This window comes from Lepisosteus platostomus, chromosome 4, assembly GCF_059453375.1.
Source record: "Lepisosteus platostomus isolate fLepPlt1 chromosome 4, fLepPlt1.hap1, whole genome shotgun sequence".
NCBI lineage: Eukaryota > Metazoa > Chordata > Actinopteri > Semionotiformes > Lepisosteidae > Lepisosteus > Lepisosteus platostomus.
Window position 1 is genome coordinate 20,611,527 of NC_142614.1, and position 27,296 is coordinate 20,638,822.

Sequence of the window (27,296 nt, forward strand, 5' to 3'; positions counted from 1 at the left end):
CAAAACACACCAAAAACACAGCTTTGAAATATAACAGTGTAGAACTGCAATTTTCACAGTCAGACTGTGGGCATGAGAGGGAAGAGAATCCTGACATAATCAGTCGTTATTTTTTTGTCCACTGCTAACAACCTCTCAGAAAAAGGTCTTAACCAGTGGCTTGGACATTAATAAAGCACAGGGAAAAAAAAAAAACATCTAAAGAAATGGACAAATAGAAATTCATAAAAACACACACACAATGTGTCTTTTAAACTATTTCTAGATAATTCAAAAGCTATTTAAAAGATTTTCTCTTTGTGGGCTTATTTTCCAGCTAAACTTCTCCATCACAGACCATTTTCATTATAGTTTCAGACCTATACTTGCAATACACGGTGTAAGTTTAAGATACTGTATACTGTACTATATACTGTATATAAACCAACACATAATGGCACATATTTGTGTGTCTGCAAGAATTTAGGTTTCTTTAAAGCAGAAGCACCTGAAAAACTAGAAGAAACTCTTCAACCGATCCAGTTATACCAATAAAGAGGCTGTTATGAGTGAAGTTTAACTGTGACCTGTAGCCATCAGCCATCCTAGCAGTAGGATTTGAAATCCCTGGTATACAGCACACAACTGAGAAATGTCTTAATCCACTACTAAACAAAGATTTTCTAAAAAAAATATTTTGTACATTCTTAGATTCTAATAATTCAAGATAATGTAGATAAATTAGAAGTAGTAAACTATGGTATGCTGTCAGGTGTTCTCTGCTGGCCCATACCATCATGCTGCAGGTGAGGTGTGAGTACGGAGTTGACGGGTGAAACAAACCAAATATGTAAGCACCATAATATAATCACTTTTGTAGAAGCTGTCAGGGGGAAGGTTCAATTGAATGCATAATAATATGCAAGTTCAAGAAGCTGCTTTTAAAATGCATCATGAAATGAAAATGGTCAAAAAACCCTTTTATGTTTTTTTTTGTGGTCTATTGATTAATAACAAAAACCAGAACCTCTGGACAGCAGGCTGCTGGGCCTTACTGCACCCTGTCCTTTAAGCTTTGACTTAAAGCCCTTCATAATAAATCCCATTCATGTCTGCCAATAGTAGAGTAACATTTCTCCATTGCCACCCAAATCTGAGGAAGTAAGATAGACTTTATCCCTCGGCTTGTGTATTTTACAAATTCACTGGAGCTGCAAACCAGCTAAAAGCAACCAACAAGCTGGTAAACCAATCAAAGACTGGCATTTTCTGGAATTGTTTTGAGATGAGGTTCAAAGTTCTTTTAAAACAGGACAAAAGCTAAATTTTAGGTCCAATAAAAATGTTTTAGAGAGAAACGGTTGATCAACACCAGAAATACCTAACAGACACACGAAGAGAAAGAGCGGACTCCATAGTTAGGAGTGGCCTAATTGTTATGATAGAAATCACTGGTTTATGGACAAGTGTGGATAAAACCTTTTTATCTAGTCGATTGGTTTTACTATAGTATATAAAAATGTGCCTCTTTATGGTGTGCTATTTCTATGTATATTTAGTATACTGTATATAGATGACACAGGCTACATTGCAGTCATTGTTTTATTTTTATGGGGTTGACTGGAATGTACCACTGCCTCATCTGATTTTGTCATGACACGATGACGGTAAGAAAAACACACATCATTGCAAATCTGTACATCACTGTGAGAAATACATTTGTTACATATTGCATCCATTTTCTGTAATCAAATGTCTGGTTTAAAAAATTTAAGACGGCAAGTGTGGAATTCCAACTTGCAATTCTGCCAAGTGGCTCTTGACTACTGATATTGAAAATCTGCTGTGGCCAGCCCCCAGCATTTGTCTCAGTGACCTTGGTGCTCCATAAGACACAGACAAAACAGGCAACAATCATTCCATGATTAATGCTGAAGGAAGAATGTGATATATTTCTATTCCAAATAAAACATTATGAAGGCAGAATATTGTGTATCACAAAAGATGACTGTTGCATTGGTATGCAGATCCATCTGGTGGGCTTTTCTGCATTTGTCCAAATCTTTATGAAAGATTTTACAAATCAGGGTTGCAGTGATACAGTATCTGTTGTCAAAGCCAGACATGCTCTGTTGATGTAAAGCTTCTTTTAAATCCTGTTGATCTTCAATTACGTTTGGCAAATGTTTACAAAAAGCCCATGTACTGTAATTCAAAGTTATTGTTGCTGTGTTATATGTATGGAGCAGGCAAGAATACTTATTTTCACATTCAAGTTAATACATCTTGGAGACTCAAGCACACATTCACAAAAAGATTAATAAAAGGGCAGGCCAGCCCTCTAGGAGGAATGTAATATTCCTGCTAGCCATTTTGTTACTCTAGTGCTTAATGGTGCTGAAAAATATTCCAATAACAAGAAATTATTTTTGGACCAATGCACAACAATCTGTAGTTTACCCTTTTTATGGTAAGCTGCAGTGTTATCTCAGTGAAACAGAACTGCACTGTGTGGTTTAAATTCAAGGCTAACTTGGCCTTGTTTAAATAATTTTCCTCTGCTAATGTTAAAGTGCAATTCCAGCATTTGTTTTCTTGTATCATGTCAATCAATATAAGAATCAGAAGTAAAAATATGACCTAAAATGGATTAGTAACAAATTTACAAGACATCATCCTGTCTATATGACTCAAGAGGTAAAATGTCAATTAAAATTACTCTAGGGACAGGGTCAATACTGTGATACAAAATCATATTCCTGTAATGCCCAAAAAGATTTTTCTGGATTTACACTCAATTTGTATAATGCAAATGAAAACAGAATTAATTATTCAGTGTCGCTATGCAGTTTTCACATGATTTTTCTCTACAGAATTGCCAGAACTAGCAGTTTTACTCAACACTTAAAACTGCATCCATCTGATAAAAAAAAGTTTGCTTCAACACTGGATTCAGCAAGACAAGTAAATCACTCACTCTGAAATAGAATTCTTCATTCCATTTGGGATTCAGTGTCTGAAGGAGAAGGAAGAAAAGAAATAACATCATTTTATACATCAGAAAAAACAACACATCTGTTATTAATTGAAGTTGTTTTCTGCAGCTGCCAATAAACATGGCTGATAAATCATATTACTGTATACCAAGGAACAAGTAATAGGTTTATTCCATGCTGAAAAGAGAAAAGAGAAAATGCAATATTTTGGCTGTGTGAGCTCACACCTGAAGAAGGCTTCACAGCCGAAACGTTGTGAGCTAAACTGCATAGAGATCTACTGTAGTTGCATTCAGAATCTTGGTTATCAGTAAGTCTATGTTTTCTTGACTCACTACTCACACGGTAATACACAAATCGGAAAAATAACTTTAAAATGTACCAGTAAAGGACCATTTACACCATACAAATTAGGAGGTTCAGTCCATCATGAGGCTAAATTGATTCATTTTCTGAAATTCAGACACTGTAACTGGAAGCCCCATTTTTAGGTGTAAAAATTCATTCAACATAAGCAAAACTGGTCTTAAGCCATGAATAGATTTGGTTTCAAAATATCAAATAAAAAAATAAAAAGTTAACAGTGACAATGTTTTGAAACATATTTTAGTTTATTTATTGCTTTAAGAGCTAATACCAAATACTGGCTGATGTTTGTTTTGTATAACACTTCTACAAATGTAGAAGATAAAAGCTACTAGTCAGTCCTCTATCTTTTTATTTAGAGTTTACGGCTAAAATATTACCACCTGCAGATGAAGTACAGTATTTCTGTCCCAAACATGAACATGTTTGCTGTAACAGCTGCGAACAACTACATCTATTTTAGTTTCTGAGCCATGCTCAATTCATTAAATGAGCTAAGGGCAAGAAAAACAGTAAAACATAAGAGAGTATAAGTGAGAATTGCCCTTTTCAAGCCTCCGATTTACAAACCTCTTGACTCAAGTGTTTATGAAATATATTCTACCTACAATACATACAGTATACAAAACAGAAAAAAAGCTCAAGGTTATTTGCCATTTTTAAAACTTTTGAAAATGTTAAAAATAAATCACCAGTCATGTTCCTGAAAACCATTAATTACGTCTGCAATTACACTGAATGCCACATGGAAATGATCGTAGGATGTGGTGTGCCACCTCTAATACTTCAAATGGTACACAGCTGCAAATGCTCAAGAATTGAAGGAGAGTAAAAGTGCTGCATTTGTAGGAGTCACAAAAGGTCTTGCTGGCTTTTTGACTTTAGTACGTTTCTTGAAAGATGTTTGTCTGTAGTTTAATAACACTTACAACACATTAACTGTACATTTAAAACACACATATGTTATATCCTTTTACAATTTGTACTAGTTTTACAAAGCCTTTCAAAAATAACAGCTGGAACAATTAAGTGCTAAAATTCCCTTATGTCCTATTTGTGACTCTTATTTATCTGGTACTCATTGCCCTAAATCTGAGAGGAGTTATATCTAGTTTTATAACACTATATTGCTGAACTGAATATTTTCTTATTTTGTCACCGTATCTCAAGTGTAACCTCACAATTGTGCTGACTCTGAGCATTGTCCTGATAATATCTTCTTACTTCCATTAAAACAAAGAAATTATATGATTATGTAGTTGATTAAAGCTGGAATATTAAACAGTGTTTTCAGAAAACGAGCTTTCATTTCAGCATTTTAATTTCCCATGCACAGAATGTTAAATAATAATAGTCTGAAATCTATCCAGGATTTTAAGGCTGCATTCATTTCCAGAAACCGTACCAGATGCTGCCATCTAAGAAGGCAACCTAAGAATCATTTTTTAAAATCTAAGCAGGTTTTAACCAGAATAATTTTGATTCATAAATACTGTATCAGAACTTAATCAGGTAACATCTTCCAAACAGTTTTCACCTATCATTTGAATGTGACTTAGGGAAAAATGATCAAATGACTGGTTGGCGTTTGACACTAGCCTTTGCATCTGAAGTTCAAATAAATGTAAATCGAGATGACTCAGCACAGCAGCTGCACAATCTGAGGTTGGTCCAAGTCAGGAGGCTGAAATAAATGCTGGATGACACAGATATTGCTTCAAGGCATCCAGATCAACAGCAAAGGTCAATATCAGCATGCCAACATCTTGAAAGCAGTTGCCAATAAGCAATGCACCTGTACAGTATGTTTATTAAAATGAATTGCTGTATGTGTTGTAACCACACAACCTTTTTTGTGACCTTTCACCAAATCTAAGACTGGATTAAAATTAAAAGAAAAATCAGACATTCTTGTCATTCCTAGGATTTTCCCAACCATTGAAGGCATGAACAAAAACAATGTACTGTCTGAATTCTACAGAGTTAAATATCTTTAAACTTGACAGGAAACCAGGGATAATGGTCTTGTTTGATCTATAGCAGCATTTTAACCTTGTACATAGCTTTAATCAGAACTAAGAGGCTAAGCAAAGCTGGGCCTGGTCACTGTTTGTAAGAGTGGGGGAGGGAACTGTTATTCCTGGTGTCCTGGCTTAATTCCACCATGGGCTTGCTCAAACTAGCCTATTTAAATTCCTCCTTAATTCAACTGGCGAAGTCATTTCCCACTTCACTCACTGTGATGTGCAGTGTAATGGGGCTGCAGGCACAGAATGGCTGCTGTATATGACCAGTCAATTCTGCATTATACTAGCTGGAGTAAGAATTTAGAACAGCAGCAAATTCCGTCAACTGCTGTTTTACATACATGTCAGCAATATAGACTTGACATAAGATTTTCAGGCCATGCACTTTCTACACGTGGCTAGGTGGATTCACCAGTGTGCAGTCTACTGTAATCGTGGTATCTGTTAGACCGAGCTTACTGGTTATATAACTTAACAAATCGGAACGTACTTAAATAGCTGGTTCTGATTAAAAGGGCAAAAAATGGGCTGGAATATCCAGTAACTGGTAAGTCCAGTTCTATGTCATAAGGGGAAATGCATAGGAGAGCAGATAATTAAAACTCTTCAAACACAGGACTTCACTCAGGTCTCCTTGGGACCAGCATCACAATTTAGGCATTGTAAGAAAGCACATCAACAGCACAGATTACTTGACAGGGCTCACCCATTCTCAGTATTGAATCTCATTCACAGGTTTATGATCTCAAGTCTGCGAAGGACTCAATAAATGCTTGCAATCACTTAAGTGAAATCTTTCCATCTATTTTTTTGTAAGAGTTAATATTACATAACACCATGCCTCATTTCCATTTTTCACATAATTAGTAATATGTCAGATACTCATATCTATTTATATCTACAGTATATATCACATTAAAGCTCTTAAAGGAGCTGAGAATACTTCATATCACAAAGCCTACTACACTATATAATCCTACACTTTTATTGTGAGATGCGGTGGATTGGAATACGCAGTTCATGACTCCGACAGGCTTGCTGGTGGAGTTCTACTTTCTTTAATTTCCATCTCGGAAAAAACACAGCTCTTCACATCTTCATATCTTTCACAGCTCAGTAGTGATTTATCTGCTGTAGCCAAATTGGAAGCTTTTGTATTTTCAAAGCAAATTAATAATGAAGCACACAAACAGTAAGTGCTTAAGGTAGTTCACTCTTAGTATCCATCTTCTATTTGCCCATCTGACTATAAATGAAAGAAGCGAAGTAAAACTTTGAAGACTGCCAAAACAACTACTATGCACATATTATGTGCAACAGCTCCCCCTAGTGCATGTGCATTTTCCCCCATCAGAAGCTGCAGAATTGCCAGTCTATGAAGTTTTCAAAACAATGCTTAATGTTAGGCCTCTGTTCATTTCTATAACAAACCTGTGGCTCACAAACAAAAACACACACAGTTTAAAGCCACTAGCTGGATTAACATGAACAGAATGAATTTATTTTTCTGGCTGCAGTAGATGCACAGTTTACCTTTTTGGCAATTGCTCCCATTAATCAAGCCATTTCAGACAACATAGCTTAACTTACCTTTTTAATTGTTTTTGTCTGTACTAAGGCAAGTTCTCGGTTTTCATCTGCTACGTAGAGAGAGAGTTTCACGTAGGGATCACTGAAACAAAAGATGAAAATTAAGTTTAGACAATATCACGTCATGTCATTTTAAGTACAGTACAGTATATGCACACAATATAGAGAGTGCATCGACATTACATAGCACTTTGCATGGTTTTGTCTTCGAAGAGCTTTAAAACCAGAAATTTGATTCAATATTGCTTGCAGAAGAGAGTGGATGGTCTGCAAAGGACATCACAATATATTGAAAACAAATTTCTTTCTGTGTAACATTCAGCCTGGATTGACAGAGATCTTCGCAGTATTTCTTGTATAGTCAGAGATTGCAGTCTCTCTTCTCTGTCCTAAAAGACCTTTTCTTTGGGTCACCATTTTGATTTCTGAAACACTGCTTTTATCTTCAGAGTAGAGAACTTAAAGCACAGAAAAGAAGTGATAAAAAGTGCATCTTGCGCATTTTCTTTTGGGTCAGGCCAAGCTGGCCATTGTAATACGTGGAAAAAACGAAAGAATGAAGGATTCTTGCAGTAAAGGATGTACTGTACAGTAGCAGGTTTTAAATTGACGGTATCTTTGCCAGTCAGATTTTAATTCAAGTGCTACAAGCTGGTTCATCAACAGGATGTATTTTTTTGGGGGGTAGAGTATGTTTTGTGTGTGGTGGAGGATAAAAAATTGCAAATCAATCTGTACATTATTTACTATATAAGGAAAAATGCTTATCAATGGAAAACTGCTAGTTAATCTGTGGCCTATTGTGTTTCAGTTTAATTTGTTATCGTTAGCTGATATTCAAAATGTCGAAACTTGTTTAAGCTAATTCCTTTTCTTAGTTTAATTAAATAATGCTCTACACTGGCCGGTTGTACACTCTGATAATTATACAAAGTACGTTGAAAAAGTCAACAAGTGCAAAGTGTGAACAACAAAAGTACGGTGCTTGAAAGACAGGAAATGAGAAAATAGCATGACATCATGATCGTTAATGTTGGGGAATGTTTTGCTTTCGTAAAACATGGTGGGAGTAGCACGTAGCTATAAAGTAACTTATCTGAATCCCATAGCCAATACTTGTAAAATCCCTGTGTAAGCATGGGTTGCCACAATATAGGCATACACACTGCTGGAGAGAGCAAAGGTGTAATATTTTCAGATTTACTGAAAATAACCAGCAGGTTACATTTTCTGAGATTCTGCCATTGCTGTGTATACTTACTGTATCACACCACCAAAGGCCACTGCATAAATGAAGACTATTATTTGCAGGGAGGAGCAGAAAATTCTGTTAAACTCTCTGATAGCATACTGTTAATCGTACTATACAGTAGAATCATGGTGAATATCACTTCAAATGATAGTAACTCTGTCTAAAACTTATTATTTCTAAATTTAAATTGTTGCCCTATATATTGGGGCGGCTAAGGATCTGCGCCTGTGGCTGGAAGGTTGCCGGTTCGTATCCCGCAACCGGCAGAGGAATCCTACTCTGTTGGGCCCCTGAGCAAGGCCCTTAACCCCAACTGCTGAAGGGGCGCCGTATGACTGGCTGACCCTGCACTCTGACCCCAAGCTTCTCTCTCCCTGTCTGTGTGCCTGTGTGTCACATGGAGAGCAAGCTGGGGTATGTGAAAAGACAAATTCCTAATACAATAAATTGTATATGACCAATAAAGAGATCCACTCTTATCTGTATTAGAAAACCTCACCAGTAACTAATGTTAATAATGCATAATGTATTTCAATGTGATTCAAACTATTAAAAAGGAATAATTATAAAAAGAGCTCCTTGTACACTTTTTACTACAGTTTACGTACTGGTCTCCTTATTTCTTTGAAGTACATTATACAATTTCTTTACACTATTTAAAAAAAAAGACATGGATGGTTTTAGTTTTGATTTGAAAAGACTACTAATGGACATGAATCAAATGTTCAAAATCCTCAAAGGTACTGACAAACTTGGCCCAAAGGACTTTTTCAGAATCAACAGAGAAATGTTGTCTTGGATTAATTAGTTAGTTATCAATTAACTAAGCTTAAATTAGGTCAAATAGTTTCTTCTCATTTGAAGCCTTTCTTAAGGTGTCCTGCAAATTGTCTCCAAACCCACAGCAAGCACATACAGTACAGGCCATGAACAAAAAGCAGTAGAAACTGCTAATTAAACTCTCCATTAAATTTGTATATTCAGAAAATAAATGGACTTTATCTTTCTTGACTGAATACGGAAACATTCTGTATCTAGGGTACTAAAAAGTGTTTTTCACAAGACATCAAAAACATACTGCAAAAGCAATCTTGTCAGAAACAGGCTACTGTACATCCAAACGGTTTCAAATATGTAGTCTTATTTATACTGTACATATTTTGTAGCCACCTTTCCTTCTTTTAATGGGCTTTGGATTAAGGTCATTTCTGGTCATATGTTTATAAATTATTCTCATTTCAAAATGTAATGTGACAGAAATACGTCAATGTACTGTTGCTTACCTACTGTATACACAATTAAAGAAAAACAGCACAAATAAACACTCATCTTACTGGAGGCACAGCTCTTTCCAGCTGACACATTTCATTACTTCTGCAAAACAAAGTCTCACCTACCTAAAACTTTGTTCTCACTCCTTAAGCATAAATCTTACACCTTCAAAAAATAAAACACACAATCTTATCCTCTCACAACTTGTCTTTAAAAAAAAACCCTTTCATCACTTTCTCAAAACATTCTGAACCATTACACCCCTTGGTAAACCATGTAAAATATTTCTAATGCTTGTAATACTGCTTTATGCTGTTGTATGTTTTACATGATCCTGTATGTTTTCTTTTGTTCCTCAAAACACATCATACGTGAATGTAATGAAATTTAGATGAACTTTCATACAGTAGGTCTAGATATGGAAGTAGGTAATCAGAAATAATTATATTATTTAATTTTGTGCAACTAATATTTGCAGCATATTGCCCCATATACAGAATAAGTGCACTTCAGAAAAGCTTAATCAAAAATGAAAGAAATGGCTTAGGTATGACTGTTACGTCAGCATCGCTTTCTAGAGAGAAAACCAAAGGAACAGGCGTTGCTAAGGGAAATTAGACTCTCGGTTACAACACTGAGGCTTTTTATGGGTGGTGAGGACACTGGGCTTGTATGCAGAAAAACAGCAAGATGAGCTGTGAGTACTCAATGTCTCACAGGAAATATTGTCATAATTGTAAAAGGAAGGCAGGCTCAGACAAGATAGTTGTTGTGTCAGATGGACAGTTTATTCCCCTGATAACTGTTACCCCGAGTTACATGAGGAAATTGGAGGAAGTGAATTAGTCAGGTGATGGCTAAAAACCATCTACAGTACTATATACAGTTATACAAGTAGGTCCATATCTGATGTCTGGGAGAAGGCACCAGATCTTGTTATATGCTACACCAGAGATAAAAAAAACAAAGCTACCAACTGACTGTGAAGCTTTGAACATATAGGACATACTGTAGTGAGTTTTGGAAAGACGAGTTTGAGTTTTGGTTTTAAGAAAGATTTTATGGGGTTTTGATGCCAGTAAGCAACTTAACTGACCGGCTCTTCATAGAGAGAAGTACATGTAAGTACAGGTAGTGCTCAAAGAGGCATTAAGGTTTGGTGTTTGATTAAAAGTTTAATAAAGCACAACTATGAATAAAGATATGTTTTTTACATTGGCCGATCTGTTGTAGGGATCTCAAAGATTGGTAAAAGGCAGATTTTTCAAACAAGCAACAGCAATAATATATTCAAAAAAGAGTGTGTAATGTTAGATGTTGTAACAAAAAGGACAAACCGAATGGGAAGACATAACTAAAAGGGTAGACCTTAACCCTTGATTTATGTTAAAAGTTTATAATGCTCTAGTAAGACCTCATTTTGTACAATTTTAGTTTTTACGAGACAAAAAAAAATATTACTTCTCTGGAACTCCAAAAAAGTGTGACCAAAAACTTTCCTGGGCTTGAAAGAATGTCCTACTCTGACAGGCTAAAAGAATAGTTTTATACAAAACAAGTCAACCCATTGAATTTTACAATGGAGACATATGTAGAAACTACTGATGCATGCATCTAGAACTAAGAACAGGAGGTACTTTTATTCTTACTCTAAGGGTTGTGAGAGATTGAAACAAGCTACCCAGCCATATTGCTGTAGTTTAGATTTTCTTTGAGCTATAGTAGCTCAGATGGCAAGGGTGTCTAACTCCTGACCGGAAGGTCATGGGTTCAATCCCAGGTAGGGGGCAAGCAATGTAGCTTGCTCTAATTCCCAGGTCCACTTAGCCTGCTTTCCAAATGAGTACCAGGAGTTAATCCTTCTGGGGGTATTAGGCTGGCCGTAGTGTGATGCTGACCACATCACCTCCACTTCCAGTGTTGGATGGTCAAGAAAAATGGTGGCCCTTACCCCCCATTACCCCATGGGCCTTTATGGCCTGAAAAGGGGATCTAAGCTACCTACAGTACCTAGATTTTCTTCAAGAAGAGTCTAGATGTGATAAGAGCTGTCTGACCTGCGGAATGGCCGAATGGCCTCCCCTCACTAGTAATTTTTCTTGTTTTTAAAATTGGAGTATCTACAGTAGGCACCTATCCCACAGTTCATCTTCCCTCTCAGATGTCTCTTACTCCATGTTCCACACTTAACACCTAGGTTCTTCTTTAGTCTGTCCCTGCAACCCGTTTCAGAGTCTGCCGGTATCTGAGGATCTGTGCCTTTCCCCCTTCTGCATTATGTCCAATGTACAGTACATAAGGTGTTGCACCTGCCACAAAATTTACTCATTAGCATCTTTCAACCACAAAGGTAAGCCTTATCCATTGATTTGCTTTTGAATTCTACACTGTCTAAAAAACTCCCCTTATCTATACATTCTTTACGGAAAAAATGCTAAACTTAAGTTTATGCTTAAACTCCACCTTTAGCCACAGAACGTTTAAAGTAATTGCATTCAAAATACTTGAAAAACAAAACTCTTTTCATTAGAATGCTACAGTACATTCCCTATATTGATTAAATGTCATGTATCGGCAGTCTGCTAGGGATTTGAAGCCCGATCAATAATTTCTCAAATAAGAGACAAAGACCTCATACCAGAAAAGTAAATGAAAAATAAAAAGCCAAATTAATTAATCAGTCTTAGATATTGCTGTATAACAAAAAAAAAACAGATTCTATTTCAGACAATTAAAAACTGGATATCTCCATGTACAGTAGTATCCTCCAAATCTTTTATTTACTGTACAAACACACATACATGGGTAAGTTGGTCATATGCTGTACTTACTCTACTAGCCCTACTTGTTTTAAAAGTCTGACCTCAAAACAGCATATTTATCAAATTACCTTGTATATGAAACAGCTTCCTGCCTCACATATCATATGTAAAGCAAACATATATAAAAAATGTATACTGTACTTCTCTCTTTGATTTAAGTAAATCACGTTTAAAATAAATTTACTACTCCACTCTAACTGTGGTATACAAAAAAAAAGTATTGCCAAAGCATCGAATGCCAGTAAGTAATTTCCTGAAGGCCACAATCCACATAAACAAGCTTGGGCACCATTAGACATGCAATCACCCAGGAAGAAAAAAAGACCTGTTCACTTTTGTCTTTGCACACAACTTGTATTCATTTAGCAAGTATACCAGAACATGGTATATCAGTGTTTAAGGTAGCAAACAAAAAAGAGAACCCTTTTCCATAACTTAACCAATACTGTGCTTTTCTATGTAAATTATAGATAAGTCATTTTAGTTAAATTACTAATTTAATCCATTAAGTCAAAGGTGACCCATCACGCCAGCATATGAAGCATGAAGTCAACGTGCATAAGTTAATCTCTTTTTAGGTAGGGAGCCCCATTAGCATCTACAACACTTAGCATTGAACTAAGAAATGAAAAATACAACACGTCACCAACAACACTATAAACTTTAGGTACCCTGCAAACCACAGGGGTCACTATTGCACCATGAGCCAATTTCACCCAGGCTGGTACCGTAGGTATAGTAGCTCTATATTTAAGCCACAAAGGTCCAGGGCTTATTGCCATGGAAACCAGGATAAGTGAACAGAGAGCATATGAATCTCCCCCTGAACGGGACGTGATCCATTGTGGAGTCTACCCCCCAACGAACGCAGGTCCCCATTCACACAGCTGGGTGGACTGCTGCAATCAGGGCATATTTAATGTAGATGCATCGAGTTAGCCTAAAGAAACAAATTATTTAAAAAATACTTAAACACTGCATGTTGCCTTAGAAAAACACAGTGGCAAATTATATGCTTTAAAATATGTGGAGGGAAGCTCCACATATTTTTCAATATGGTTAGGGAAGCTTTCATTTTATAATACTTCATAATAAAGTCTCACAGTATGGATCAAAACTGAAAATGAAGAGCATTAGTATTTTGTGTAAAGCCATGCAAGGTTGCTCTCAATGTATTGCTGTCAAACATAACTATTTCAGGCCCAAAACAGCTTTAGATCAGCTCTTTTAAATCCCATGAGACAGAGCAGAAAATGGCAGATAAACAGTGGTTAAAGAAAGCAGGCAATGTTGCTTTAATTAGCATGTTCTTGGCAGGACAAGAAAACGGTAAACTGCACATCAGCTGACAGGAATCTTGGCAGGAAAGCATTATTCACATTAGGACTTTACAACATGTTCAGATGGAGAAGAACATCATATAATCCACTAACCAGCTCCCAAAGACAGTTAAACGGCAATGCAGCCTTCTATACATTAGGGCTGGACAACAATAGCTCCTTGGTTGTGATGCTGTACTGTATATTCTTCGGTTCTTCAATTAGCTATTCAGTCAAATCCAGCTAACAGAAAGCAGCTTATAAAAAAGACCAAGAGAAAATTCACAATACAGTGGTAGCAGTAGTGCATGTTTACTGTGCATCTTATTTACAGTAGGTACTGTAGGTTTGTTTACAACCAACGATTATCTTGACTTCTATCCTACATTTAAATTACACCTAACAGTCAACTGTTGTTACTGATGTGGACATAAACAGTTAAAATAATAAAAGGAAACATTTCCTGTGGAATTTTACTAGGAAGTGTACACGCCTTTTCTTTTTCTGGCATGTAGGAGATTTCACTTTTTCTGAAATACAGTATACTTTAGTAGTTTATGGTGCACTTCATCCACAAATCACGTTCACAAATCACGTTGGAAGATAGCTCTCTTTTGTTACCACACCAGACTCACCCTTGGAAAATCCACCTGCTTCTCAGGTTTGTAAATTCCAAGAGGATTAATGGTTAAGTAGTTTTAACGGATTTTTTTTTTTCAGTATGTGCTTCCCCTGGTTATTTTACCCCATTTGGTGTTCTTCTGATTGTGTTTGGTATACATTACTTTCAAAGCATAAACTGAATGAACTATGTTGTTACTAGAAGTAGCCCATAGAAGTATCTGTATGATACATTCTAGAAGGCTTCGGCTTCTTTCTTCATTTTCAAAATAACAAGGTAATTAAACTTAAGAACACGCTGTTACAATACAATTTAAAATTCACCTCATTGCAAACTTTTTGGAACCTTTCCAATCTGGATTCAGACAGTTACACAGGACTTTTGATACTCTTAATCATGACATTTTACTGTCCCACCTTGAGACTGTTTGGAATTTCTGACATGGCTCCTAAAGGGTTCAATTCTTACCAGTCACTGACACTATTTCTCTTGGTTGTTTTAGTTCTGAAGTTGTATCTGTTAAGTCAGGTATTCACCAAGGCTCAATTCTGGGCCCACTGGTACTTAGGATTTACTGTACATGTTCCCACTTGGTCAGATATTAAAATCACATGGTCTGAATTATCATTTCAATGCTTATGATGCTCAACTCTATGTCCATACAAATCTGTAGTCCATACTACAACACTTAAACTGCAACAAGACAGAGCTTATCCTACTCAGCATCCTACGTAAAGCCAGTACGTAGTAACACAGTAACCTTATTTGTGAATGGCACCTTGCTTGAATGTCCAGAATATTGTAATCACTCTTCCATCTCAGAAATATCACCATGCTACTCCCTACTGTACTGTACTGTATGTTGTGTTTTTCTATAGAAGAAAAGCTGCAACATCCTACTCACGGGGGTATCTACTGTATCTCCACACTTAAATTTCAATATGTTCAGAATTCGGCATACTTAATCCTGACCAGGTCGTGTGCAAAAGATCCCATTTCGCCTGTCTACAAATATTAATTTCTACTTCAAAGTATCATGACTGCAAACTGTAAACTGCAAAATGTAAAAACTGCAAGGGTCCAAATACTTTCGCAGGCACTGTATTCATACACACAAAAAAATGCCAACACTCATTTTTAAATATTGTTTATTATTATTAATTTTAAATTGATCACATTTTCAATTTCTACCTTTTTAGGTCAAGAAAAAAAAATCTATTAATCAGATATAGAAAAGATATACAGTAAAGAGGCTACTGCAGTGAAGTGGACTATTTCTGGATTTGGTTTTCCTACAAGATAGCATCTGCAGTTTATTTTCAGAGTGCAATCCAGGAATTTAAATTCTGACAGACTAATAACTTTATAGGCACGAAATAAACAAAGAGACACTGCTGATGTAACCACTGACTCAGTATTGCCACATTTCATACTGCCAGGTTCCAGAATTTATCAGTATTACCTGCATAACATATACTGTACAACATACTGTAAGAGTTCTGAATAAAATGCTATTTTAAACAAAGTATTAACTATCCTTTATGTGCATAGTGCAGTTCATAAATCAAATTAATTTATGAAGAAAGTATGACAATTGTCTATAAGACTCTTTGAAATTAAGGTGCATTTCGCCCTGCCAAGTAAATAAGCCTGTTGAAATAGAAGAAAAACAAGGCAGGAAGATTGAGAAAACAGACTAGGGCACCATTGTTAGATCCTTGAAAAGAGATCCTTACATATACTGTACAGTACATGCTGCAAAGAAAGCAGGACATGATAGCTGTTCTCCAGTAGGCATTCATTTGAACATTTGATAAATGAAAAGGGACAATAATAACATGACAACTGAAAGGAACCTAAGTTTGGAAACTGTTATTTGAAATGTCAGTTTTAAGTAATAATACAGAACCTAAACAAAACACAAATATTTCCATGTTTGAGCTCAAAGCCAAGACAAAGGCAATGTATCTGGCTAACTGTGTCATTAGTCAATAATAATATTAACTTGAAAGACCTATTTGGTAATATCTGCATATTAGCTACTGTATGTAGAACACACTACCATGTTACACACATTTCTGCTTGCTGTTCATATACAGTATGAGGCATGAAAGGATTTGTGTAGAATAATTTAGGGCTCACAAATGAACAGGCAGAACTAAAATTGACAAGGGATGCAACTGCCAGTTGTGAATGTTCCTGAAATTTAGGAATTGATATTATCCATGCACTGAGTTTCTGGTTAGATCCACACAATAAAACATTTATTTATTAACATTAAAAGAAACTCCTTAAGTCCTCTGCTGCCTTGAAGGTAATAATGGAGAATTAACGTGACTGACAGCCTAAGATGGCATTCAATTTGGGATTCCACAGACCTTGAATAGGTGTCCCCATCCTCATGCTGCAAGTCACAGTTACTGTACAGTATGTATGCCCATGGAAAGCCAATGCGATGTGTGAAATCTCTGTTCTAGTTTACACACTAAGTGTTCAGAGGAAATGGTAAGTAATGCTGTGAGCAGACAAACAAGAATGCTCAGTATTCAAGAGAGTACCAGATAGGAATATTCATCTCTCAACAAAGACCTGATTATTTCAACTAAGGGAAATCCAGTGGAAGAGCTACAGTAGATTAACAAACCCATCAAGGGGCAAATGTTCCTGAAGAGATGGCTCGATTTCGGACTTAAGAAAAATGGGTACCAGAGGGGAAAAGAGAAAAAAAACCTGGTGACTGATGGTTTGTAAGGCAGATGATACTACAGAAAGTTCTGTTTACAAAAGATCTTTGAATACAAGTTTAGTATATGATGAGCCCAGTTTAGAATGCACAGAATGACATGTTCTCCACATTAGGGCGATGTAATCTTAACAGGCAGAAAACATGTCAAATTTACAGAAGCTGTTACTGAAACTGCTTGTATAAAGTAGATTTTAGCCAGGTCACTGGATAAGACCTTTACTGTCACAGACAGTGGCCATGTGATCATCAGGAATTCACATACTGCAAGATGTACGCTACACAGAAGAAAAAAATAATTGGTGATCGTTTTAACTAACTTTTTAAGCTTTCATTTAATATATACAGTACAGTAGCTGCAACAGCTCAATTGTATCACACAGGGTGAGTCGGTTACAAGTAGTCACTTGTTTCAAAATAAAAGATAATACAAATGCCTCCCACTTACAACAATGCAGGCAGTATCATTAACATTACAGTTATAGCTTTTTTCTTTAGGATGTAACTTGTACAGTATGAAACTATCTCTGGACACTCCATTCCAATTTCCAATTTCTTATTCTGGTATACTAGAGACAATTACAGTAATGCTCCTTAAGTGTCTACTTTAGCTGACTCACCCTGTACAAATTATTTAATTGATCTTGAAGACAGTGAACAACAAATTAAGATTATCGGGCCAGTCTGGTTTCAAAGTGTATTATATTAAGAGTCGTCTGACGTGATAAAGCCCTGGTTACATCAAACTGGTTAATCAGAAACAGAACTGATTATTCTAGAGTGTTTGTCAAGCAATCTTAGTGAGTAACTAAATTCTTTAGATAATACCACTTATTCAATAACATTATTAGCTCATATTGTACTGTAACAAGCCAGCAGCCATATCACCCTGCAGCTCTCAACTAGCTACCCACTGAAGCTAAGCAGGGTTGAGTCTGGTCAGTACCTGGATGGGAGATCTCCTGGGAAGCTATGGTTGCTGCTGGAAGTGGTGTTAATGGGACCAGTGGGGGGTGCCCACCTTGCGGTCTGTATGGGTCCTAATGCCCCGTTATAGTGGCAGGGACACTATACTATGGTGTCTTTCGGATGAGACGTTAAACCGAGGTCCTGACTCTCAGTGGTTATTAAAGATCCCCGGGCATTTCTCGAAAAGAGGAGGGAGTTATCCTAGTGTCTGTGCCAAATTCCCCCCCTCAACCTTTACTGTGGCCTCTAAATTGCCCCTACGTATGATTGGCTTGCCCTTGCCTTTTGATGAACTGGCCCCGTCCAGGGTGTACCCTGCCTTGCACTCATTGCTTGCCGGTTAGGCTCCGGCTTCCCGTGACACTGTACGGTACTGTATAATGCGGTTTGGCAAATGACATGACAAGACATTGTACTGTTATCATCATGGCTGGGATACAGATGAGTGCAAACTCAATATGCATACTGTATATGTATGGAAAATGTATCATGATATGTGAATAGAATTATAATCACAAATATAATTCTGACAGAACCCCAACAAACACCATTGCACAATCAGTACATACCTGGCTCCAAAGATGTCTTTCTTTGCCAGATCAATGCCCGCAATAACCCTGACCCTGAGAATTCGGGATTCATCCTGAAATAAGCAAAAAATGCATTTAATTCGTATTTCTAATTTATTATCAAAAATAATATAAATTGAGCTTAAGTACATTATTTTTACTTAAACAGTAACAAATTCCTATAATTTCTCATTCATTTTTAAACAATACACAAGTTTTGTACTTCATTTGGACCACTCTACTCATGCATATTTTCTAGTTTTATACAGTATGTTGGATTTCGTATAGTTCGGTAAAATTCTAAAACCCCAAACTCCACACTTTTGTTACTGCACCAATATGAGAAAAGACTTCCATTGACAACTATCCATTTCCAGCTACTATAGGTTATTAATTTAGTAGATGTGTATTGATTTCTCAGACCTGGCTTCCAAAAACTGTAAAAATTCAAGTTGCATGCAAAATCCTGACATTGATACAACATTTACATAGGGCAATACACTGGAAAAACAAGATTTAAAATTAGACAATACAAAAAAAAGAAGAGGTAATTAGAGATGTAGATTGTAGAAATAAAGATTTTTAAATTTTCTTTACTTGTCACCTGCAAGAATGAGAAGAAATATTACACAACTGCACATAAATGAAAGGCTTGTAGTGAATATTTAAATTGTCCCACAGAGATAAGGTGGTACTGTAGCTTTACCTAATGATTTTGAACTGCTTACTTTTTTACTGTCTCAAGCAGGATCTGAGAATCTGAACATCCTTAATTAAATTTAAATCTAGATTAAACTACTATGCAAGCAGAAACATTTGCAAGGACTGGATTCTGCTGTGAAGTTTTAATCACTTTCAAGAAACAGTTGTTTTTGACAGGAGTTACAAGTAAGAGAGAAACCAACAGCGATTTGTCATCTCAAACAGCAAATAAAACACCAGAAGCATTAAAATCGTGATCATGACACACTGCAGTGGACTAAAGATTAGATCATGAAAATGTTAGATGTGCAATCACTACAGTTTTTGTTGTGTCTCAGACACAAGAATTATTACAAGTAGATGTTCTGAAAATTGACAAGTAGCTACAAACTATGTGCAGATATACTGTACAAAGGTTTTGCCTGAATTACTGTATATGGTGTTTCTGTATAAACAAGCAACTTGGATTACATGAAACTACCAAGTTTTGCAGTGGCTATGGTGTTAGGAACCAAATGTAACAAGTTTAAGAACAAAAGAATATCTGCTGTACAAGAAATAAGAACACAAATGGACAAACAAGAACAAAAACAAACAGCATACAAGGGGAGTCATTTCCTGTATTATGCATCTTGAAAATTAGCAAGAAAGTATTTCCAACTAAAGATTGCGACTGCACATGCAACAAACTATGTAATACTAGTGGTGTTGTACTATTATTTTGAGAGTATTATGAAGACACAAAAATTTGAGTTATTTCCTCCTTCCTCTCAACTTTTTTAGATTACATTTGCACACCTTGGGCCATTGTATTCTCTACTTTTCATGTTTAAACAAATGGTATGCAAATAAAAAATATTACATCAGCATCAACAAAAAAAACATCCACTGAAGGAGTGGATTGGTAATCAACACATGATTGAGATGCGTGCTCAAACCGGAGGCTACTTGAGGAAAGCTCCACAGGCATAGTAGCAGCACAGTTAATGTTATTCACTGGCATCTAAACTGAATTTAACTTACCATACTTGAGGACTCCTGGTCCCTCTTTCTATCCCCATTCATGTCATGCAAAGTCCTGTTTATGTAGTACGTGATAAGCTTGTGTTGCTGGCTTCACCACTGTCATATCTAGAAGCTGTACAGGCACCCCTAGTCAGGTCTGCACCTACTGTACATCCTACTGGCTCAAAGAGCCCTTCCTGATTGGTTAAAAGCAAATGTTTCTTAAACATGATTCTCACAGTAGAAATACAGGTCTATTTCAGGAGACATTCTCAAATTTGACACAGCAGTCCCATTTCCTGGGTCAGAACAACAGTTAATAAAGTATAATTGAGATTAATATTAATTAATAAGGTTTTCTTTGGGGAAAAGGGGATTTTTTACATCACTTGCAAAGTAATTACAAGAACTATTGTGAGCAGATAAGGAAATACAGCTCCATACAGTATATAATTAAACATGTTTGTTGTCCATCACTGCTGAGCTTCCAGCTTCTATATTATGAGGAAGGATGAACCGAGTTTAAACTGAAACTGGTGAATCTGAAACCTCACAGAGCATTATTCACACACAACTGGTATTATTCCGTACACTGAATTTTCTTCTTAGAAAGTAATGAAATAGTGTACTTATATTGGAAAATACAACCTGAATTAATATTAAAATGGGGAGATGAAGAAACCTTAAATTTTTTAGAATGTGAGGTTGTATTAGCAAAACTATTTTTCCAAAACTGTTTGATAGCTTATTTACTTTAACCAATCAATGATGAGCCAGGTGACACTGTTCCTGTTACACAACAAAGTACTTTGTCCATTGCTGTAATTACAATTCAGCAGTAATGACAGCTTCAAAAATTAACTTAAGACAGCAACAACCCCAAGCACTATAGTGACCACTCCATGGTTTATCTTTTTTTAAAGCATAGCAAAAACAAACATCCAGGTTAAAAATTATTTAATTTAATTGCCTTGAATAATCTTTAGCAGTACCTTGGAGAGATTAAACAATGAACTTTGGAACAAACAAAAACAAATAAAAGAAACTGGGAAAAGCTCATACAAAAACAAAGTTGCCTGTCCACAAGGAGGAGCTTATGCATGACATATCAAATTTAGATTTTACTCTCTTAGGCTATTTGTTTAGAATGATGGGCTCATATTTATGAGTTAAAAGTTTCCTTGCATTTTAAGGAACCCAATAACAATTTCTTATATCCAAATATATTCCACATTCTTTAAAAATATACCAGCATCATTTTGCCAACACACAGTAGTTCTTCATTTAATGTTGTACTGTAATACTTGGCAAATGTTAAGAGGCTAAGCAGACTTGCTATCAATTTCAATCTACGATACACGATCAAAAATATGCTTCCTTGCTTAAATTTCCCTAATGTTACAATCATTCAAGAACTATAATCGGGTAAAAGAATGTGATTGGCTCCAATATTATTTTCTTTTTACTTTTTAATCCCGTTACATATTTTATGGTGATACTGTATGTTACTGAAGAGTAAGTAATATCACCAAAATGCTAAAAGAGAACATCATTGAACAAAGTAAGCCAGTATATGGATTAAATATGTCTGACTGAGCCTTGTACACCTTGCTTGCTGAGTTCTGGCTCTGGCTCCCCTGGGACCATGAACTGTAAGAAGCAGTTAGAAAATGGATGAGCGGTTGTCTGATTGAATGTACAGTACATATGTTTCCTTGAATAATCCTTTTTCTTTAATGCAGTGTAAAGCAAATATGTAAGAATCCTATTGGGGTAGAAATGTCAGCTTACAAGATGTGAAGTAAATGAAGCATCTAATAAAGGTTAACTTTTCGTCACCTAAAGGCCTTAGTCTTGACGAAAGATCTGTAGCTGAAATAATATTTTCTGACTAATGAAGAGTACACAATAGAAAAATAAGGTTTAAAAAAAGTTTAACAGAAATAAGATCTACTCTACTGGAAAAAATGTTTCCCAACATATTAGCCAATACTATTACAATTTAAAGATTGTTACAATTTGGGGCATTGCAGCAAAAGGTTAAGTGCGTGGATCTTCATTATTCTTGCAGAACCGAGCTTTTATTAGCAACCTTCATCTGTGATTAGACCATCTTCATCATGCAAACTATATTCAAATAGAAAATCTCACAATTCTCTGATGTTGTTTTTCCATCATGAAAATTAAATTAAAATCCAAATGAACATCCGGTACAACCCAGATAATAAGAAACCAAGCACTAGGCTTATACAAAAACATCAACTGTTTACCATTATACAATACCATCAAGATTAAGCCAGTACAACACACAAATGCATGAATAACAAACAAATGAAACAAAGGCAACAGGACGTTGCTCTGCAATGTGTACTGTCCAGTTGTCACTGCCTTTTTCCAGATAGAAGAGATCTTGAGATACAACACCTGAAGAAGGTTTCACAGTCGAAATGTTGTGTTTTCTCTCTTCTCTTATCAGCATGGAATAAACTTATTACTTGTTCCTTTGCAGATTGAAGAGATCTTGTCAGCCTGGCTGAGCAACAGGCCACACCACTGAGGCACCTCTACTCTGTATCTCAACAGACTCAACCTATAAGAAACAGCTCTGGTTGGGCATGTCTGCAGAGGGATTCATTTTAAAGTCTGAATTGACAAGAGGTATCTGGATATTGAAATAATTTTTAAAGATATAAAGGCAGTACAACATCTGGATAAACTGATACACTCTGCTGCAAAAAATTGGCATTACTGAATAAGAAAAACTGTTTGATTAATAAAACAACAGGGAAACTTGGATCATTGTCCAACAATTCAGCTAAGTATTAAATAACAAATAATTCCATGCTTGTCTGTCACTGTGACATCCAATGTCTTAAAGCAGTGGAAAAATAAAGTAAAACATTTAAGTTCACTTCAGACAATACCGGCCAACTCACCTAAAACTAAATATATTCCAAACATTGTGAAAATATACAGTATAAAAACATTTACAAAAATAGCAGGTTGCTAAAGAGAAGCCAACTTAAAACTCTTGAGAATGTCATTATCTCATGTAGCACACAATGAAATGTTAAAATCCGCAAAGTAAGCTCTAAAGGATACTGTCTGGACATCCAATATCAATATCAGTGTGAAAATATTTAAATTTCCTCTTTATGTCCCTTGAATCCATGTCAATAAAGTCTTATCTGTCTTACACTGCAGCACTACAGCACCATAAGTGGAATAAATATTGTTCAGCACAGCATGAGATGCAAACGTAGTAAAAATTAAAGTTTATCTTCTAAAAATGGAAAAAATATTTTTTAAAGTAAATTTTTGTGAAAAACAACTTTGACCTTATTGTGGTCTGACACTTTAACTGGAAAAAATTGTTTTACAGGCTCTTAACGGTATGCAAGTTGTGTCCTCAGTTTGCTCTTCACGGAGTGCAAACAAATATTTTGTTGTGATTGTTTTATCTACTGAATGTGTCATTGGTTGTTAGACATTGCAAACAAAATTAATAAAATTAAGAAATATTTATGCTGCATCTGCTCAGAGGTTTTGTGTCAGGTAAACTGCTAATAATTCCACTGCCTTTACTCTCAGTTCACGTAGTGTGTGCATGTTTTTAAATGAATTTACTGTACAGCTATAACGAAGTAGACACTGGACTCAATTCTATATTTTTGCTCACATCCTTTTTAAATGTATACTCAGCTCTTTGTATAAGGATGGTCACCGAAAAAAACAAACATTTGATTAGTTCTTCCATTTCTGCAGCAATGGCTTCAATGTTCCTTTAATTTTAAACAAAGAATTGACTGCAAGATATAGCACACATAGATATTTGAGAGCAACACCACTGAATCAGATTCAGAAAATGAACTGCAATTTAATGCCAGTTATATCGGACTGGTCCTTGGGCTATAAAAAAAGGAAGGCTTTGGGACTCCTGAGGGCTTATCTGGTAGAAGCTTTCACCTGTGTGCCAGGTAACTTCTCTGATCATGATTCGAACACCTCCAGTCACCATGACCAGGATTCCCCGAGAGGCTGCACACAATTGGCTGAGTGTCAAAGAAGAGTAGAGTGGTATTGGTCAGCCAGAGCTCTCTCAAGTCTTAGTGACCCCTGTGGTCTCCTGGCCACTTGCCCATTTTCAGTGCTGTCGGTGAGGGACATGACTCTCCTCCAATACATGTTGAAGGGTGGGGGCGGCTGTGACTGTGATGTGTTAAGAGATGAATGACATGAGGGTGGGTAGGTCAGAGGAGTCTTCCTCACCCTCCCACATGTGGAGTCTGAAGCATGAAAAACAGACATTGGCTATTCCAGATCGGACAGGTTGAACAAGAAATATGCACATACAGTATGTGACAGAACGTCATGATCCGATACTGAAAGCATGAAAATTGTTCTATGGCAAATTATTTAAGTCAATTATTTAAATTGTTAGCCCTCTATAAAACTCCCTTTTAGAAATTACACTTAGTACAGTTATTTTCAATCAAAAGACTGAAATAATTTAATGCCAAACAAAAGCAAACATCCAAAATGCACACAAAGACTTACAGATAAAGCGGACCACAGGCAGCAACGATTATCCAATTAACCGCAGATGTAATTAAACAGTGTTTAATTATAGAATGAGGAAAAAACAGATCCATTTTCTAAAACTTAATTAGCAGTGGAACATTCTAACAATACATTTTGAAATTTAAATTGTTACCAGCTGCTTCAGATACTGGCACAGCACTTTTATTTGTTTAAAAAGCAGCAGATGTGGTTTAGACATGGTAGAGGGAGCTATGTACCTTGAGGCATGTTAACAGATATGCACAGTCCTGTGTCACATAAAAACACCAAATTTTAATTCTCCAGATTTTAAGATGACTGAATATTTCCAGACATGTTTTGATATGGGCCAGGGTTACAATGCTTGGAGTATTATGTACACCTTATGTTGTTCTTTGAATTATCTCTGTAAGTTAAACCAACAGAGTTCTTCTTTCTTATTCTCTAGCTTAATAGCTAGATAATTATTATTAATAATGGATTACTCCGAACCTTCAAGTATGAAGTGAACTGGACTTCCCAAATCAAGTTAAAATAACCAGAGAGCCATGAATCCTGTCTCCACAAAATCTAAAAACTGAACATACTGTAACATTTGAGCACAGTACATTTTCAAACATGGGTAAGTTGAATTTGTGATACAAACATACTTGTCTTTTATCATTTCCAATCTGCATAGAATCATTGACATAATACTAAAGTCACAAATATAAAAATGCTTCACATATACCCTATATACTGTATGCATGCCAACAACCTCACACATTTGTCAGATGGACTGTATAACAGAGGTACTTCACTCAGAATAATTGAGCAAAATACCAAACTGTACAAATGTGTTCAAGTGAAAGTCATTTTGAATAAATCAAAACAAATTAACCATTAATATTAAAACCAAACTTTAAAATTCATAGTCACTTTACAAATTCCATTATTTATCAATCATCTCATACCCAGGGAGATTTCTAGTTATTGTTATAGTTATATATTATATTATATTTATAGCTACTGATTTGTTATTGCACTTGCTAATGTCCAACAACTACATCTATCATTACTTGTTCATGTCATCGGTGTATGTAATTTTGATATTTTGACTTAAATTTTGAATCCTGCAGTGGTCAGTATTAGTAAATAAGGCAGAGCTGAGCAGAGGTGCTTTTTCTCTATGCTTCCATCTTTTAGGCCCAGTTTGATTAAGATTCATAGAAAACCACACTGCACTTAACCTAATGGATTGTGGGTGCAAGCTTTTTCACAACAACCACATAGATAGAATCTTTATTGACTGAAGCACTTGCTGCAAAGGCAGACAGGCTATAAAAAGTTACTTTTAAGTACAGGAGTATCAGCAGTCTTAACACAATATTAGCAGTAACATTTTTGTATTCAGCAAAAAGCATAAAAGTGGTCACTTGCAGGCAACTAGAATTTCAGTATCACCCAAAGAGAAAAAAAATGGTCACCATAGCGACAAAGACTTCAAGTGGTGCTACAGTATAGGCCTTTAAATGCAAGGAGAAAAAAAAACCTTGGAATATAAAAATTGTGTCTTATTCACTGGACGTCCAGTGTGCTTATTTCAAGGTGCAGTCTCTTTAGTGGGTATATCTACACTGCTTGAACAAAGTAAAGCACATACTTTATAGTCTTCTGAATATGGATCCCTACGTTATCAATACTGTACATGTGTCACCTACTGTATGTTACCTTTTAACAAGCAATTCTGGCCAAAGAAACAGACATTACATTTCAGTTTGCCAAAACTCCCAGCTCATTATACCAATTTCTAGAAGTTGTTTATTGGTAAGATTTGTTGTTTATTTTGTTTGGAATTTCACCTTCACCTCTCCCGGCTTACAACTCCAAGTTCTAATCAAATCATAGATGACCCCTGCCCTCTCCTGGCAGAGGCCGAGGTCTGGTAGGTGTCATGCAGTAAGGCGAGCCCCTGAGGTGGATGAAAATGACACGCAGCTGTGCACAACAGAGCATACTGACCGCTCTGCCACCACAGTAATTACAGACCTGCACAAGCACAGCTGAACAGGATTAAATGCAGCAGCATGGGAACCCGTGTGTCAGAAATGCACCTTGAGTCATTTTAACCTTCACATCTTTGCATCCTGATCACACAAATATGAGAATATAAAAAAAGACAGCACCCCGAAAAAAAACAGAAAAGGTTCAACTAGACTGATTTTTGTCCGTAAATATTTTTTTCACAACTGTTTTGTACATTTTCATTTTATACTGAACCCTATCTGGAATAAGCAATGGTCAAGTTGAGACTCAAAGGCACCAATTCCTATATCGCAAGGGGAGAATGAAAAAGAGCAGACATGCCCACCCCTTGATCCATTCCACTGACACTCTGCAAGCTCCACAGCACCTGAGCTGGCAGAGCAGCACCTCTCTTGCTGATGTCACCAAAGGGATCCAGGAAGCTGCAGGAGCTGCCTTTTCACTCTGGTTCGAATAGTGATGCCTGGATTCTGCAGTT

At 36.2% G+C, this 27,296-nt stretch overlaps 1 protein-coding gene across 5 annotated transcripts in view; it reads right to left on the reverse strand.

Annotated features, from left to right (window-relative positions):
* nedd4l (NEDD4 like E3 ubiquitin protein ligase) overlaps positions 1 to 27,296 on the reverse strand; it is a 109,606-nt gene that overhangs the window by 62,040 nt on the left and 20,270 nt on the right. For 3 of the 5 annotated variants that reach the window (XM_088628943.1, XM_088628941.1, XM_088628944.1), the window contains exons 2-4: positions 18,527 to 18,600; positions 6,959 to 7,040; positions 2,957 to 2,995 (exon numbers count right to left, since the gene is read on the reverse strand). In XM_088628943.1, coding sequence (XP_088485069.1) covers positions 2,957 to 2,995; positions 6,959 to 7,040; positions 18,527 to 18,600 — 195 coding nt within the window. Of the gene's footprint in view, positions 1 to 2,956; positions 2,996 to 6,958; positions 7,041 to 18,526; positions 18,601 to 20,251; positions 20,389 to 27,296 lie in introns of those variants that run through there. The other 2 variants (XM_088628942.1, XM_088628945.1) reach the window with 2 other exon arrangements.